At 41.0% G+C, this 16,855-nt stretch overlaps 3 protein-coding genes across 3 annotated transcripts; 2 read left to right on the forward strand and 1 right to left on the reverse strand.

The window, feature by feature from the left end:
- The first annotated feature begins 1,186 nt into the window (after positions 1-1,186).
- On the forward strand, positions 1,187-4,070 carry LOC310858721 (OCIA domain-containing protein 1). The gene is made up of 8 exons (XM_083764967.1): positions 1,187-1,351; positions 1,742-1,826; positions 1,953-2,006; positions 2,271-2,318; positions 2,425-2,554; positions 2,797-2,966; positions 3,552-3,722; positions 3,872-4,070. Exons 1-8 carry the CDS (start codon positions 1,307-1,309, stop codon positions 3,907-3,909), a joined length of 741 nt encoding a protein of 246 aa, XP_083621093.1. The 5' UTR covers positions 1,187-1,306; the 3' UTR covers positions 3,910-4,070.
- A 116-nt stretch (positions 4,071-4,186) lies between these two features.
- rhbdd2 (rhomboid domain containing 2) lies at positions 4,187-5,488 on the reverse strand. Its single transcript, XM_083764965.1, has one exon. It carries the CDS (start codon positions 5,424-5,426, stop codon positions 4,470-4,472), a length of 957 nt encoding a protein of 318 aa, XP_083621091.1. The 5' UTR covers positions 5,427-5,488; the 3' UTR covers positions 4,187-4,469.
- Positions 5,489-7,184: 1,696 nt separating this feature from the next.
- Positions 7,185-12,545, forward strand: chic2 (cysteine-rich hydrophobic domain 2). The gene is made up of 6 exons (XM_083765874.1): positions 7,185-7,574; positions 8,630-8,684; positions 8,856-9,011; positions 9,483-9,539; positions 9,642-9,701; positions 9,811-12,545. Exons 1-6 carry the CDS (start codon positions 7,444-7,446, stop codon positions 9,859-9,861), a joined length of 510 nt encoding a protein of 169 aa, XP_083622000.1. The 5' UTR covers positions 7,185-7,443; the 3' UTR covers positions 9,862-12,545.
- Positions 12,546-16,855: the final 4,310 nt, after the last annotated feature.

Here is a 16,855-nt window from a genome sequence, read left to right on the forward strand (position 1 = left end):
GCAGTGTGAAGCATGACCAAAAGCTTCACTTTTCTGTTGTGCAAAAGTTAACAAAAAGCAGGTTCACTTTGCTGTCGACATGACGACATCACAAATGGAGTGGATTCTTTCCTTGCGACTCATGTCAGTGCAACCACACTTGCAATTTACCAGAATTGCACGTGTCTAATAACCATTGCTTCAACCACTGCAGATTTATTTAGCTACCCAATATACCCACCATACCGTTTGGCAAAGAAATACAAATAAATGTAGGTTCCAGATTGCTGAATACAACAACCCCGAGCTCGAAGTTAGATTCTTGTCCTGAAATAACCCAAACGCAACTTTTGTGCACTGTCACTTCCGAGAAAAATGTTCGATTCCAAAATAAAAGTTTACTTCAATGGATTATGTGCGATATACTGTATGGATATACTGACAGACAAGGGCATTTTTCACTAATGCAAATTCTAAAAAAAAAAATGTATATATAATCTACAATGATTAGGTTAAAAAGACAATCACGAGCTTTGTATTGTTGTTTTTTAATTAGCCATGGTTCATGACTCTCGTATTCATACGAGAGTCATGAAGTAAACTGCACCCTGTTTTTGGCGCTCGCTACATTTACAACGTTTCCGTATATATAAACATTCGGAATTCAAATATAAAGTACTCACAATTTGTCCCACGTGTGTTAGTTAGTAGCAGCTCCAGCGATTAGAATTTCTGCATCCCGCGTTGTTTAATAAAAAGCATTTTTATCCGAGCTGTTATTTTGCCATTGGCTTTCAACTACGCGCCCCTATCGGTCGGGAGGAGGGTGGCACTCGGTGTGTTCGATATAGGTACGCTGACCGCCCTGCCAATACAGACTAATAGGCGAGTGCGCTCCCGGTGTGCAACTGTGGATTTCCCAAACGAACCCCGTTTGAAAAAGGTAGCCGGGGCGCTCGGACAAAAATGCTTTTTATTAAACAACGCGGGATGCAGCAATTCTAATCGCTGGTGCTGCAACTAACTAACACCCGTGGGACAAATTGTGAGTACTTAACATTTGAATTCCGAATGTTTATATATACGGAAACGTTGTAAATGTAACGAGCGCCAAAAACAGGGTGCAGTTACTTCATGTTTCAGGGCTATTTTTTTATAATCCCGCAAACCTTCTCGTTTTACCATTTAGCTTCCGGGTCATGTCAGTTTCTGGTGTAATGTGGTGACATTGTGCCTGCATCTATGAAGGCAAACCCACTGTCTGCTTGCACTTTGATTATTCACATGCTGTGAAAATTGACAGATTGTCACCGACATTGATTTCAACATGTCATCAACCGGTCATTCCGATGAGAGGCAGCGCGCAGCACAGGTTAATACAACTGTACTACTAACGTTACTACTAGCTATAATGTAATGTAGCTGACGTGCAGTAGATATTACTGCTAGGTTAGCTACAACAGCTGACATTAATTCTGTTTAAGGATGTGGTGCAAATCCTGTAATTTTTTAAGCTAGCCTGCAAGTGATGTATGTAACCACTTTCAACCTACCTATTTTGGACATGCCATTCATTCAACAATAATGACCTTGCTTGTGTAGATAGGCTATTTTTAGTAGGGCTTAAGTGGTTTCTTTTCATCTCACTTTGCCAGAGTACAAATAAAACTACAACTCTCTTCGTCTCTGTGTGTGTGTGTGTGTGTGTGTGTGTGTGTGTGTGTGTGTGTGTGTGTGTGTCACTGTGTCTGCCTCTACAAAGGGGCCAATGGATGTGGATTATGTTCCCACTGAAGACGAGAAAAGGGTCATCAAGGAATGCATGCAGGAAAGCTTTATGTACAGGTGTAAGTTTAATTACACATGCACATGCACAAAGAGTACACTCATGTCATTCTGATGAATGATTATCCATGCTAAAAATTTAGTTCCCAAAGCATGCTGTCCATTATTTTCTGTTCCCTCTTTTTCAGCGGTGCCGTTCTCAGTAGTGAGCATGGCCATCACTCAAGGCCTAATTGCTCGAGGTAATGCCACACCATAGATACTAACTAGTCCCTTTCTCCTATAACTTCATTTGATGTTTGCAAAAACCTCTGACTTAATAAGTTAAGATATGGAGGCTGCCATATACACCATATGTAGCCTATAAAACGCAAAAAGAACATACTCCCACAGTGCCACTCTGTACTGTGTATGCCAATATGATGCCCTCACACCTGCAGATGACAAATTCCCATTATGTGCAAATGTACTTTGTCAATAACATTTTCCATTTATTCTATATATAGGAACTCTGGCTGCATCTCCAAGGTTTGGATCTCTACCCAAAGTTGCATGTGAGCTCATTTGATGTTTCTGTATAGTACCATTTTATTAAGCGTTTGTAATTATTATTTTATTTATTTATTCTTACAAAGCATGTGTGTCTGGTTGTCTTTGCAGTTGCAGGATTCTGTGGCTACCTGGCTGGGAAGTTGTCTTACATGAAGGTATGCCAGGAAAAGTTCAAGAGGCTGGAGAACTCACCACTGGGAGAAGTCTTGAGAAAAAGATCAGCACTACCTCTACAACAGTCAGTAGCACCAAAACCAGCTTCACGTCAATATTGTTCATGTTTTAAATAATATCAGAGGGAATCTTGAACATTACACATTAGGATGCAGCAGGTTAAGACAAATGAATCCCAACGTTTCAGGGGGAAAAATGATGTTTTAATATCAAACAAATGTATCATGTGCTCTCCCCATAATTTACACAAACATTCTTTCTATTCTATCAACCATTAAACTATTTGTTGCTATGCTGTTCTCTCAGTCCCCAGGGTGTCCAGACAGAGATGAGTGACCCGAACGCACCGTCATTTGATGGCATGTTCCAGCCTCCTGCAGAATCCTCAAGCCAGATCTCACATCAAAGAAGAGACTACGGATACAGTGATGAGCCACTTCTACAACCAGGGAGAGCAGATGACATCAACCCTCCAGGTAAAGTGATAATGAACTGCACCTGTATTCATATAAATGCATACAAAGTTTTAAGTGGCTTTAGCCTGACAGTCAGAATTTTCGTTCTTTGACTTTTTTTACGGTAGCGATTCAGGGCTGGAGCCAGGCTAAAGTGGTTTAACCATTCCAGTAAATGTTCTGTTGATTAACTGCATAATGGATATGACAATTCTTGAATTTATAAATCCTAAATATATACGAAACTGTCGAAAGGGCATTTCTACACTCAGCAAGTTTCATGGCAATCCACACACACACGTGAACATGATTAAAACATTGTTATTGTGATCCTACGTTTACATTATGGCAGTTTGTTTTTGTGTGAGGTTTGGCATATTATGATAATAAAATGGAAGTACTAATCCGTTGATTTGAACTGAATACTACTGAAAAGTAAATGTTGGGGAAATTGATTAATTGAATATAGAACCTTTTTCCTAAATTGTATTGCCAAATAATGTATCTCTACTCTGCATACCAATGTTTAAACTTCCATCCATCTCTATGGACCCAAGCTCTTTTACCAACCCAAACTAACCTGAGTAACCTCTCTTTCCCCTTCAGTCCAGTCATACATGGAGGACGATGATGAGCCCAGGAAGAAGGTGATACTCTATGAGGATTTAAGGACGAAGAACAGAGAGAACTATGAGGTCACACTCACCCAAAAGGCTGAGACACTGCTCAAAAGTCCCCCCGAGAGGGAGAACGACAGGTCTCTGCCTAAGAACGAAGGTGAGCTGCCGCATCAAAAATAACTTGTCACCATATGGCTGCCTTTGGGGCTTATCAGTTAAAAAGCACTCAAATGTTTCATTGAATGGAACCTGACATTCAATTAATTGTCAGGATTGTCATGACTTTTTCTCTCCCCTTCTCACTAGGCAAGAAGAACGTCTATGGAGACTCCTGGGAGGAATGAATGTACATTCGAGCAATAGATGTAATAACTACAATATGATCTGACTCCAGTTAGTCACAAATAACATGACAAATGTGTGTGTGTAATGTTCTGGATGAATATATTTGTGTGAGTGAAATAAACTGAAATGCTTGAGGACTACTCTTGTATTTTTCACTGCACTGAACAGAGACCGTGAATGGCCAATGTGAATTTCATTAAAAGAAAAACAATGTAGGTGGAATGCACTAGTCAGCTTATTGGCAATGGTGTCATTTTCAACAACAGTTAGAACCAGTTATATAAAACTTGTTTTTTTGTAGAAACATAAAAATATACCTTAAGTTATATATATATATATATATATAAGACAATTTTAAAGACAGTCATATTTGCATTTCTTCTTACATCGATGTAAGCAAAGATAACTAGCCAGCCTATTTGCCAAAAGCAGAGTAAGCAAAGTTACAGTGTCTCTAGAGAGGTTTGTGCAGAAAACAAATGCAAAGAATGACCTGCATACATTGTTGAATAACCTCGTCCTCATGCCTCCCTGCTGTTGAGCAAAAAAAGACATAGATCTATATCTGGTGATGACTAGTGTGACTGTGACCATGACTATGGCTGTGGCTGCAGCTGTGTCCATGGCCATGCTCCAGACTGTGTCCGTGAGGACTGAGAGGAGAAGCAGCTGGACTATACATGTCATTGGCCAACTGTGGCCATCCTTCATATGTCTTGGAAGTGGTCTCAGTAGCTTGGATGCTGGACATTGGCGCATAGGCTTGGACTGGGTAAGAGCCAGGGGTTGGATTGATGACTGGAAGGAGGGTCTTCGTTTTCCTTCGCTCTTCTGTGGAAGCAGGGATGTACAGAGAGCCACTAATGTTCCTCAGCAACCTGAAAGGCAGCTTCTTCTCCAGCGCACAGGCCTTGGCCTCAGACATGTCCACAAAGCTGAACCATCCCTTGCCGTACATCCATCCGATCACAATTGCAACAACGTTGCAAGGGAGCACGGCGTGTGGGATGAAGATGGTTGTCAAGATGAGGAACACCCACGGGAGAGCAATGGTGGGAAAACTGACTCCACAGAGGAAACTTTTAGCCATGCGTGTGTGCATTGTGGTTACAGCCACGAGAGCCAGGGTGATGGGGACCAATCCTTCGACGCAGTTTGTGCCGCTGCCCTCAGACTGTATTAGATCCATCAAAGCGTAGCACAAGCCTGTGGCCGTTGACAGCAGCAGGAACAGGAACAGAAAGCGGACGGTGCCGACGCTCTTTTCGAAACTGCCACAGAGGACCACGAAAACGGCGACGCACAGCAGCAGCTGGGCAGCGGTTCTGTGGTGGAAAGGGTAAGTGAACAGGGTGTGCACCTGAGCATCTCGAAAAGCACCGGCACCCAGGCTGAAGACCGCGTCGGTTAGAAGTGTGGCCTTGAGACCAGACAAAGTACACGACAAGAAGACCGCCGTTAGAATCCCGACGGTGAACTTAGGAGTCGCGTCTCTGAGCAGATCCTTCAAGAACATGTTTCATGAAAATTCAAACTGCGCTGTGTTGTTTCTTCAGGAAGTATCGCTACCAGAAAGGAACAAAGTCGGAACTCTAGCCGGAACTCAAGCCGGAACTAAGGAACTAAGCCGGAAGATTGTTCTACCTAGCGGTGCTGTTGCCAGGTTTTGCGAGAGAAACAAGAAACGGGTCTATAAAAACAGATTGATTGATTGATTGAAATATTTATTAACAGTTTGTAGAATTACAGTACATTTTAAGCACAAACTCAATACAAAGACTGTTAACTGTGAGTGGACGACCCAATTAAGCATTACACTTGTTTACAACAGGGTCCACATTGTTCAATTCATCAAAACATTTAGAGACATACAAATAGACACTTCTATGTAGTTAAAGAACAGAACAGGAATTCATCATATAGGAAGCAAAAAGGGAAAGGATACATATACAGTGAGGGGAAAAGGGGGGATTCAGATTTTACAGAGGCCAGTTTCGAATTGCAGCCCTTTGAGAGCGGTTTTGAAGGAGTCAAGGGATTCACATGTCTTAATGACTGTTGGTAGGGCGTTCCACATTTTGGTGGCATAGGAGCGAAAATAATTTAGTCCCTTGTTTGTGCCGAATCTGGGTTGTACATGGTTTGTTGCACTCCCTCTGGTGTTGTGGGTGTGGACTTCGTTTACAGATTGATTGATTTAAGTATTAGTTTGCAGAATGGGTACATTTCACATGAAAGCACAACTCAATATAGTGGGAGTGGGAAATTTGGTATATTGTATATAGTCTTTTTTTTATTGGCCTGAATACATTCATGAATCCACTTGCTGACTGGCTGTCAGTATTGGGCAATTTTTTATAGGGGTCTTGTGACCCTACCAATAACATACTAATACTATGGCAGGCAAAAATGTCAAACTTTTAAGTAGCATGTGACATGTCAGGTTTTCATGATTCTGAATCCATTCCAAGTATTAGTTTTGCACAAAATACACTCCTATAGTATAGACAATATCTTAGGCAGATAAAAATGACTATATACCACATTTCCCACCTCGGCTGCCGGACTAATATAAAGAAGCCCCAAAGAAGTGAGCCCTTCGCCCTTTTAGTCCTAGTACATGGCTACCTACAAAAATACATAGACAGACTATTTGAAAATAGCCTATCTAGAAAATCTTTAAGACATAAAAAAAAAAAAAGTGGGATATTTTATAAACTTTAGTCTTGGATGGTGGTCTGGCATAAAATGTTTTCAGATGCACGTCCGAAAAATATATATTCATTTGCCTTGACATTATTAAACACTGGTTTAAAACATTAGGAGACAAGCCCAAAACGTTGCTTATAATAAGCGGACATGGCAACACTGCTGATAGGTCTGTGCTCCTTCGTACGACGGTGTCCCGCACCGATCTACAAGCTCTCGTCTCACGACCTCACGACGCTGTGCAACTTTTTGCATTAAAAAAACTAAACAACAACAGCAATACATATAACAATGACAGATAAATAAAATAAAAAAATTAAAACTTTTTTAAACTTATTTTTGTAAATGGCCGGTGTAATAATGGGAGACTGTTCCAATTCCAATTGAAGTGGGTGAAGTTCAGCAAGGTTTGCGAACTAACTTAGTTCGCACTAAAAAGCAATACTAACTTCTTCTAACTAACAATTATGAAATTAAAATATAAATTAAAGCGCACACAAAAATACGTCCGTGACGTCATCACCTTGACCCCCCCACCCCCCCTTTTCCGGCGTGGCGTGGGAACTGCGGCGGATGTTGATGTTTTGCTGTGGAGTCAGTCAGTGGTCTCTTCTGAACACAACGATGTGAACGGGGGTTGGTTGGTCGGCGTCTTTCTTTCCCTCCCCGTGTTGTGTTTTCTGTTCTCATCGAGAGGTTCGATTATCATTGTTATATTATTGTTTGTTTATTTTACCGTCGGCATCATCGTGTCTCTCCCGGCGGCGCCTCCTCGTCTTCTTCCGGGCAGCGCGACTAGCAGCACCGCCAGGCCGAGTCGTGCGATGATGGAGGACTTTGACGAGATCTACGAAGAGGAGGAGGAGGAGGAGGACGAGGACAGGGCCGCGGAGGAGCAGCTCCTCAAGTACGCTCCCGACCCGGTGGTGGTCCGGGGCTCGGGCCACGTCACTGTGTGAGTAGTATGGGAAAACGACGATCCATCCGCCGTGTTTTGATTAAGTTGACATCGATGTTTTAACGTTTATGGGGAACACACACACACACTGGTGGTGACCTAGCTTCAGGCTATGTGGCCGCAACCATAAACATACCAAGGATGGGTCTTTGACGACGACGCACACAAGCGGAAGTGTGTGCTAAACTGAACATTTACATACATATTTATTCTTCATAGATGGACTCGACAAAACATGCGTATCTTCAGCTGGAAAAAGTAATGTTTCTAATAATAATCACACGATGAGAAGAACGGTTCCGACGCGTTTCCATTTCAAAGGCCCCAACCCCCCAATACCCCGATTCTGGCTCTCTCTGGTGTGACCTCACTGATGGATCCTTCCTTTGTTGTATAGTTTATATTCTAGCTCCTGGCTACTCGGCTAGCCACCTACGGTAGTTGAACGTGAAGCCCCATGGAGAAGCTAGCAGCCACATTGTATTGGAGTTAACATCATTTCGCTGAACAGTAGATAATCTGGCTAATAATGGGGCTGGGTATTGGCTTGTGAAATAATCAGCGTTCAGTTCTTGTCAAGGCAGGTTACCCACGTTTTGCATACTTAAACGTCAAGCCACTCTTATTAGGTGCTGCTGTTCTGCCTTTCCCCCAAAACAGCAAAGAATTTAACCTAAGCCCTTGATATGAAAAGGGTTGAAAACCACTGGATTATTTTATCACCAACTGAAACTCATTAATTTCTACACCAATAAACCAGGACTGAAAAGTGGGCAGTGAGATATTTTACAGTACAAATGGAAATGCAGTAGAAAAGTGAATAAAGACAAATATTCTGATTTAATACTTAAAGACTTAATTATGAATGCATAATTAAGACTGATTCCCAGTTTGAAAGTAAGCTTGATGATCCACTCTAGCATTATACAAATCTCCTGTGTGTTGGCACCCCAACGTGGCTCTTAGACCATTTAGATTAGAACGAGAGAATGGCTTGCATGATTTTCTGATTTTAGAGTTCATTTGTAACATTTTGACCCTTACACTGACAGGTTTGGACTCAGCAACAAATTTGAATCTGAGTTTCCTTCAGCACTCACAGGGAAGGTCAGTATCCTACTACTGCCATCTTGCCACCTTTAAAGCCTTGTTAGTGCGTGATAATTCAATTATATAATTTGTCGTCTTTCAGTAAAATCACATCGTGAAGCTACGGTAATAATCAGGTGGTATGAAAATAAATTGAGTGTCGGTGGGACCATTTCTGTCTTTTCTCAGGTGGCCCCAGAGGAGTTTAAGGCCAGCATCAACCGTGTGAATGGTTGCCTGAAGAAGACACTACCAGTGAATGTGCGCTGGCTATTATGTGGCTGCCTTTGCTGCTGCTGCACGTTGGGCTTCAGCCTGTGGCCTGTCATCTGCCTCAGCAAGAGGGTTAGACACAAACTCACACACTTTCTTCTTTCTTGCTGTATCAGTACCTTTAACCCTAGAACACTAAACCTGCGTGATTTTCACCCGGAATATTATATTTCTGTTATATATGTATGTTGCTGACATCATAGAAGGTAGGTTTGTTTCCCTGCCCACATTCCTGTTTTTTTTCTACAGGCTGTTTAGTTAATCCCATACACCCACATTTCTTTCTCTCACTGGACCATTCTCAAATGTCCCAGGAAAGGGTGGACCAAAGGAGAAGTTGCCAGCTCCATTATTCTTTTTTAGTATTTTTTATGGAATATATTACATTGGATAAATTGTACTCGAGTTTAGTGATGGTGTGACAAAAATGATGTTTAGTGTTCTAGGGTTAACACTGCCCTAAAAGCAACCAAACCTATTATTCAGGTATTTTGTAAAGGGAATGCCATCTCATGCCCTTCTTACTCTCTTTGATCAACGTAGACACGGAGATCCATGGAGAAGCTTCTTGAGTGGGAGAACAGCAGACTCTACCACAAGGTGAATGTTGTGTACGAGACATGCATAATGTGCATGTGCATATGAAACATGTAGGAGGAACTGTTTTTCTGAATGCTGCTACTTTCTATTTCTCTCTCTCAGTTGTGTTTGCATTGGAGACTGAGCAAACGGAAGTGTGAAACTAACAACATGATGGAATACGTGAGTATCTGAAATCATGATGGGTGTCTAGTCAGGCCAGCATGTTCACCGTCTTCTTTGGTCAGTGATCAGCTTGACATTAATCTCTACCTCCTCTTTTCACCTACAGGTGATCCTAATAGAATTCCTACCCAAGATCCCCATCTTCAGACCAGACTAGTCGCGCTGCAGCTCGACTATGCTCCCCGGTTCTGTCACAGAAACGCTGCGACTGTTGCGGTCCTCGGAAACTGTCCAACCACCCTTGAAATACACCACCATTTTATGTTTACAGGGTACCATCCTTTCTACATTTTTCCTGGCCCACTCCCCTACCCTCACATTCTATATACATGTTTACAAAGTCAGTATATACTTTTATGGAGTGCATTGATCTTCTAACCTTGATGTCTTGGAGGAGCTCAAATGCTCCGACACCCTCAAGCCATGTTGATGGACACCAGCCTGTGGGTTGTCGAAGGAGATCCAGCCTTGAGCAGCATGATGAAACTGGGAACTGGAGATTTTTGGACTCCTCGCTTGGTTTTTGTTCGCTACAACTGGAATTCTTTTGGCCTCCCCACCTTCCCTTATCTAAGTGAAAGGCACAATCTGAATATGATATATCTTTTTTAACATGTTCATATACTACATACGTCATGCAGACAATTACACTTGCAAAAAAATACACCCCAGTGCTATCGGAACGGTTTGGTGTTCTGGGTTATTCTGTGGAACTCAAAAACAAACCGAAACGTATATGGAACCTCCATCTGAAACAACCTGTTGTAGCAAATTGAATAGCCTTATTATAGCAGCTTAGAGAAAAGACCACAACGATACTCAATGTCGCTTTTGTTGGCATCAATTGTTAACAATCCCCCACCACCCCTCCCATAATTCTGCACGATTTTGAATGTGCATCACAACCCAGAGACAATGACACTGTACTCACGCAGACTGTGCTCTCCATAGGATGTACGGACCTCTGATAACACCTGTACCTGGAACAATGTCATTTCAGCGTTATCCGTGTCCAATTTGATGGACTGGAACTCTCTTGCTGCTTAGCAATTGCTGCTAAGTGGCAGTGAAACATTGAAGCGGGAGACAAGCCCATTGGTGATCCAGAGCAAAATGTTTCCTTCACTTTTTGTATCTTTAGTTTTGTTTACCTGTTTGGTGTGTGTGTGAGTGTGAGTGAGAGAGAGTACAAAGGAATAGCAAAAATAGACAAATCAAATATATAGAACTATTATTAGCCCTATAAAGCAGGGTTCTGTCTTTAAACTATTACTTTGCCATAACTGATCTTGATACTTTTGTTCTAATCGTGTGCGCGCACTCACGTGTCATAATGTGGATTTATGAGATAGGCCTAGATTATTTTTTAATATGGTATGCTATGGCTGTTCTATATGGGCTCTGATGCACTGTGGTTCTGTGTTAACACAAAAGCACACAAACATTTGATAATTTTGTTTACTTCAATCGTCACATGGCCTCTAGTCTACTGACCGTGTGTGTGTGCGCGTGTGTGTGTTTTAACCACTTTACCCCTAGCTGCTCTTCTGGGGTTAACATTTGGCAAATATATCACATCTACAAACTTGTTGATTGGCTATTTCTGTGAAGATGTTTAGTGTAAAGTACGAGAGTATAAAGCCCTTGGGAATCCGGTCAACTAAGCGGGGTATAAGTGGTTAAACATGGATGTCTAATGTTGTGAGAAAGTACTAAGATGTGCCCAAACACTCACCTTCATATCTTTGTGGTGACTAACTTGATCACTGTTCACTCCTTGTTTTCATCAGCTAATATCAGATATGCCTTAGGAGTGAAAGCATGTGAAAGTGCACAATGCACCACCGAAAGGGACACTTTCAGTGTTCATTTAAATTTGAGTGTAAAAACACTCGGTTAAAATAGTTAAAATAACAGTCTGGATTTTGCTTTGTACATGCCTTAAGAGTTCATGAGCATGAAAGGGAACAGGAAAAGATGGCCATGTAGATTTTTGGTTTTTAAGTCGACACCTTTTTGGTAGGGATTCTTAAATGGATTGGTCATGGACCAGGCCAGGGTGAAAATTCACATTAGTGAATTTGAGCAATGAGCCACTAGGTTCATGACAGGTCTCTGGTGATTCTATTGGTCACACTCAGGGGATTAAACAGAATAAAGATGTAGCATTGGCTGAATCTATTGAATTATGGCATATGTAAGTAACCCGTTATAAACTGTCCAAAAACATGTCCAAACAAAAAGAACCATCGTCGTCTTTAAGAGTACACAATGGTTCCAGTCTTCTTCTGTAGCTTGGAAAATGTATTTCTTATCACGAAGCTCAGACTTCACTTTAATCTACATGGCAAACTGTAAAGCCTAATTTAAACTGCACGAAAGTGTAGACACATGCGTCAAATTGTTAGCTTGAAAAGATCTGTTATTTTCATCGGGTGATGAAATATAAATTAAGCCTATTGCCCTGATCTCCGCTGGGTGGCCTCCTTTTCCCTGTTTCTAGAGGTCTGGTCACTAATAATGACGTGTACTTTGTCGTGCGATGTGTCACGCTGAAAATAGCCCATCTAAACAGGACCCGTACGACAAAGTATACAACGGGCATAAGGCCATATGCAGACATGTGTCAGTTGTTTGTGTGTGGGAGCGTGCACGTACAGTTATGTGGACATGGATGCAACTGTCCATAGTAGATCTCAGTCCATGACTGGACCCTGCCCAATGAATGAGTCAGTCCTTTTTATATAACCTGTAGAGTATTTTGAATGTCTGTGTGTGAGAGAGATGTAATATATGTATGTTGACCCATGAGCAGGTGTACAGTAATAAACTACCCATAAAAGTGTTTTCTAATTTACTTGCCATTTGATTATAAAGTGGTAAATTTGTGGTATTCTACCCCTGGTGTAAAGCAACTGCATTTTCAACGGTTGGTTCTTGTTCCAGAGTCAGAGATTTGTCACACTTGTATGCTGCTACAGACTACACTACAGTTTAGATGTCTTGGGTTGAGTTCCTCCAGGGCCTTCCTACTAGTCTTTTCTTGATTCCCACCAAGGTGTGGTGGTCTTTTTCAGGTATTTCAGGTTGTCTCTTACATTATGCAGAGTTGGGGCAATCATTTTGGATATAAGCTTGCAATTAAGGATAGGAGCATTCACTATCCGTTTGGCAATTGGGTGTTGTTACCAAGTGGGATTGTGGATCGGCTGTCAGTGAAAAAAAACCTTAATAAAGGGCTGGTGGGTACATATGTTGAGAATGCACTATTAAGATAAAGGATCTGTTGAGAGAGATGGACACACACTCATACTAACTCATGCTGCATGAGTCCCAGTTTGGCCCTTAAACATTTCCATGTTGTAAATATGTGGAAACGGTATACCGATCTATTCATCGTTATAGATGTTGGATACTCAAAATGGCACGATTAATTCTACTAAAATAATAGGAACAGTAATATACTCTGTATATATACAGTATATAGAACTGAACTGTGGCAATGGACTGGATGCCAGAAGGTGGAAAGAGGAAGAGAGGGAGGCACGGAGGAAGACGGGACCGGACCAAGACCGGGACCGGAGCAAATGCAGGGGTCCCGTCGCCCAATGTTCCAATAGGAACGGGAGGAACTAAGTATAGAACTGAATAGATGTGTTGTCTCCAATAATGACATTTTGTTGGATCAGGAGACATGTTTCGCCAGCTTCAGAGCCACCTCGAAGGAAGCACACACATGCATGTGTACAAACAGTAAACACAAACAAACTGTGTTGTAACTTGTAATGCCACACACAAAGTCCAAGTATTTTGGATCACACACTTTGCTAGTTTGGGATGGCTCAGTGTAGAAGACAGTTATTAAAGTAAATCAATGGGATTGGTAATTAAACCTTTAATTAAAATAATTAAAATAGTCAAAACCTTTTGACCTATGGTTGGCATAGGTGTGGTGGTCAATTTTGGTTGACGTAGGTGTGGTGGTCAACATCAGAAGGGGCCATCTTCCACAGAGCATGCATGCGCTCAGCGAGTTTTATGGAAATCTGCCATTAGAATGTGCTATCATGTATGCAATTGGAAATTCTGGCCTTGTGGTGGCACTAGAGGAATTGAATCACCTAAATCAGTAGGGGCCATTCCATTGGATTTATTTAGGTGCACAGAAATTGATGGCAATCCAGCAGGTAGTTTCAGAGAGAATTAGTTTGGGACCAAAGCAGCAAGAAGATGGACAGACCAACCAGCAAGTTACATTTTGAATTGCCTCCCCTTGCAGGGTTGTGCCACACATTTCACACTCCTGTTTTGACACATTGTGTATATTATTTGTGAGTGAAAAAATAAAACAAAAATGAATTGAGCTACAAAGGTGAGAGTAGACAACAGATTCATTTGAAAGATTTTATTCTAAAATATATTGCTATTCTGTAATACATATCTCAGATTAGTTTAAACGTTATTCCAAAATGATGAGAATTTGTACTGCTGTCATTTTCTGAATTTATATAGTATATCTCATTTGGAAATCCTTAGCCTATCAACTAGCCATCTGCAATGACAATAAGGGAAACACAAATTCCTGTTTAAAGATCATTATGAATTAAGACTACAAATGATGCAAATTCTATCATCTGTAGGTTATAAACGAAGCTGATGGACGGTCAGTTTCAGTTCACAAACATGTCAAAAAGTCTATCCAGCAGTCTGACAATTTGATGCGCCATCTTGGCTTCAAGTAAGGAATTAAGGCCATCTAGACCTTGCATGGGTGAAGTGGGCTCTGGACAGATTTCTGTGAACAAGGAAAGGAGAGATTTAGCAACATAACAAACATCTAAATAAACTTAAGCCTAATTTATACATCATCGTATGAAGGTGAAAATAGCTACAGGCTCACAGTCACAACAACCCGGCGCATGACGCTGGCGTATGAAGGTGCATAAATTAGGCATCATTGTTGTGCATGAATGATATTCATTCTACAACAATAACAAGACAAATATTAGATTAAAGTTGTACAGTACCATAGTTTGTGTCAATCATAATTGGGGGTGGCATCTTGAAGCAATCCACCTGTTTCTGAAACATCTCTACAACAGCAGGGGAGACACTCTTCCTCTTACCTGGACAACAAAATGCATAAGCTAAAGTTAAAAGTTGAATTTTAGCTTCAATTTCATCATTATGTAAAATAAAGGTAAGAAAGATTTGTTCTTACTAAATAGCATAACACTGGTGAAGGTGTCTTTCCCAGAGATGACCTCTTCATGGATGGCCAGACAGTCAGGGCAGTCACTCCTCAAGTACACCTCCTTCAGGTAAAATGGTTCCTCTGGGAAACACACAGACGCACAAAATCCAACACACGATCACCCTTACGGTCCATTTGGTTTCATTTTACGCTCTCATCAGTTACATTTTTGTTAACCCATTCTGAACGGGCACCCATTTTGGTGTTATAGCATCATGTTATGCTTTATATTGAAATATTAGCAGATATTTATATATTGAAAAATAGCAGATCTACAAGCTCGTAGCGCGCTACTCGGTGGCGCGCTATGAGCTTGTAGATCTGCTATTTTTTGAAAAATCGAAGAACGACTTAGAATCTGATCTCAGGTCAGAATGGGTTCATCAGACCAGTGTGTGTGTGTGTCCAGTGGAAACCTCGTATGAATCTGATCTCAGGTCAGAATGGGTTAAACATCTACATTACTGTTAATTTACAAGAAGTCTACACAATTAGAGGAAATATTAGAAAAATATTCTAAGGTTTGGGTCTGAGAGGCTAAATGTCATCAAATGGAGTTCAGTGGCTCAAATGACAAATAAATAATCAGCCTTCAAAAAGGTTGAAAACCACTGCTGTAGCCTATATGTAGCGAATATGTAAAACCTTTCCCGGTTTTAATATGATGCCTGAGGCCGAATCTGGGAATGCCTTCTAGGGCCTGACCTAAGGTTTCTGAAAACCTTCAAATTCTGATGATTTTTTTAAAAATAGTTATGTTGCTACATGTATAGCAATAGCTGATGAGACACAGAGAGCGCGCCGGCATCAAGGGTAGAACAACGTATACGTTGCACCAGGCGTCAATGGGTTAAGACAAGACAACTTTGAGCCACATACAGACAAAAACTTCCGCTTTTTTGTCTGTATGTTTTGTTTTGTTATGCTTGTTTTGTTTTGTCTTGTTTTTTTGTTGTTGTTGTATTTTCATACTTTTATAGCTATTTTGAATATTAAAAGGGCTGGCATTATAAGCTGAGGCTTCTGCCAACACTCCCTTTTGGTCAACAAAGTTTATTTTAAATGACCAATAAACTTGAACAAAAAACTCTTCTTTTCTCTACTTACCAATCAACAGAGTGCTGTTTTCAAAAGTCACACTGTAATTGTAGCTGGAACAATCTCCATATCTGTGATGGGAGGAACAACGGTAAAAGAAATATCAATACCATGTATGTGAAAGTAAATATGGGACCTATCCAGGGGTCACCAACATGTCCATACACAGACAAAAGTGTCCGTGGCAAAGACTTGGTCTTGTCCGTGGCAAATTTTAGATTTTCTGTTTTACACACCATTATGATGTTCTTATTTTGATCATAACACCCACTTACTGAATGTCAATCTCCAGGTTTTCTTCAGAATATGTATGACACTTATTTATTATGACACTGGCCCATTAGGAGTCCAACTAGTACTAGTGGTTCTCAAATGTTTCATTTAAAGAGAGCCCCTTAACTAATTGAGTGTTCAAATGGAACCACATGGACCCGTAAGGGTCCATTTGGTTCCATTTGAACACTCAGATTTACAGACCTATTGTGGTCATTCAGGGCTATCTCTTTATGTGTTTCTGGTAATATTATTGTCCACTCCTTTTGTATGTCCGTGGCAAAAATGGAATGTTGACAAAAATGTCCCCCACAAGCCAGCATGGCGATGACCCCTGGACCTATCACAAACCTTTGCATGCCAAGGACCCCACCCTCACCCTATTGCAAAATTGTTAAAATAGCTGATCTACAATGTTGATCAGCTGTTGATGGTGGAAAGTAAACTTCGACACATTGTGAGCTTGTAGATTCTCAAAAGACTGAACTTGTCAAATGGGACATTCGGCATGATGATTATTTTTACT

Source organism: Protomyctophum parallelum, assembly GCF_964188405.1.
Source record: "Protomyctophum parallelum genome assembly, chromosome: 5".
Lineage (NCBI taxonomy): Eukaryota > Metazoa > Chordata > Actinopteri > Myctophiformes > Myctophidae > Protomyctophum > Protomyctophum parallelum.

Coding starts and splice junctions, on each gene's coding strand:
- LOC310858721 (XM_083764967.1), top strand. CDS start 1,307: ATGTCATCAACCGGTCATTCCGATGAGAGGCAGCGCGCAGCACAG. Junction 1,352..1,741: donor AGAGGCAGCGCGCAGCACAG/GTTAATACAACT, acceptor GCCTCTACAAAG/GGGCCAATGGATGTGGATTA. Junction 2,007..2,270: donor TCAAGGCCTAATTGCTCGAG/GTAATGCCACAC, acceptor TTCTATATATAG/GAACTCTGGCTGCATCTCCA.
- rhbdd2 (XM_083764965.1), bottom strand. CDS start 5,426: ATGTTCTTGAAGGATCTGCTCAGAGACGCGACTCCTAAGTTCACCGTC.
- chic2 (XM_083765874.1), top strand. CDS start 7,444: ATGATGGAGGACTTTGACGAGATCTACGAAGAGGAGGAGGAGGAGGAG. Junction 7,575..8,629: donor GGCTCGGGCCACGTCACTGT/GTGAGTAGTATG, acceptor TTACACTGACAG/GTTTGGACTCAGCAACAAAT. Junction 8,685..8,855: donor CTTCAGCACTCACAGGGAAG/GTCAGTATCCTA, acceptor GTCTTTTCTCAG/GTGGCCCCAGAGGAGTTTAA.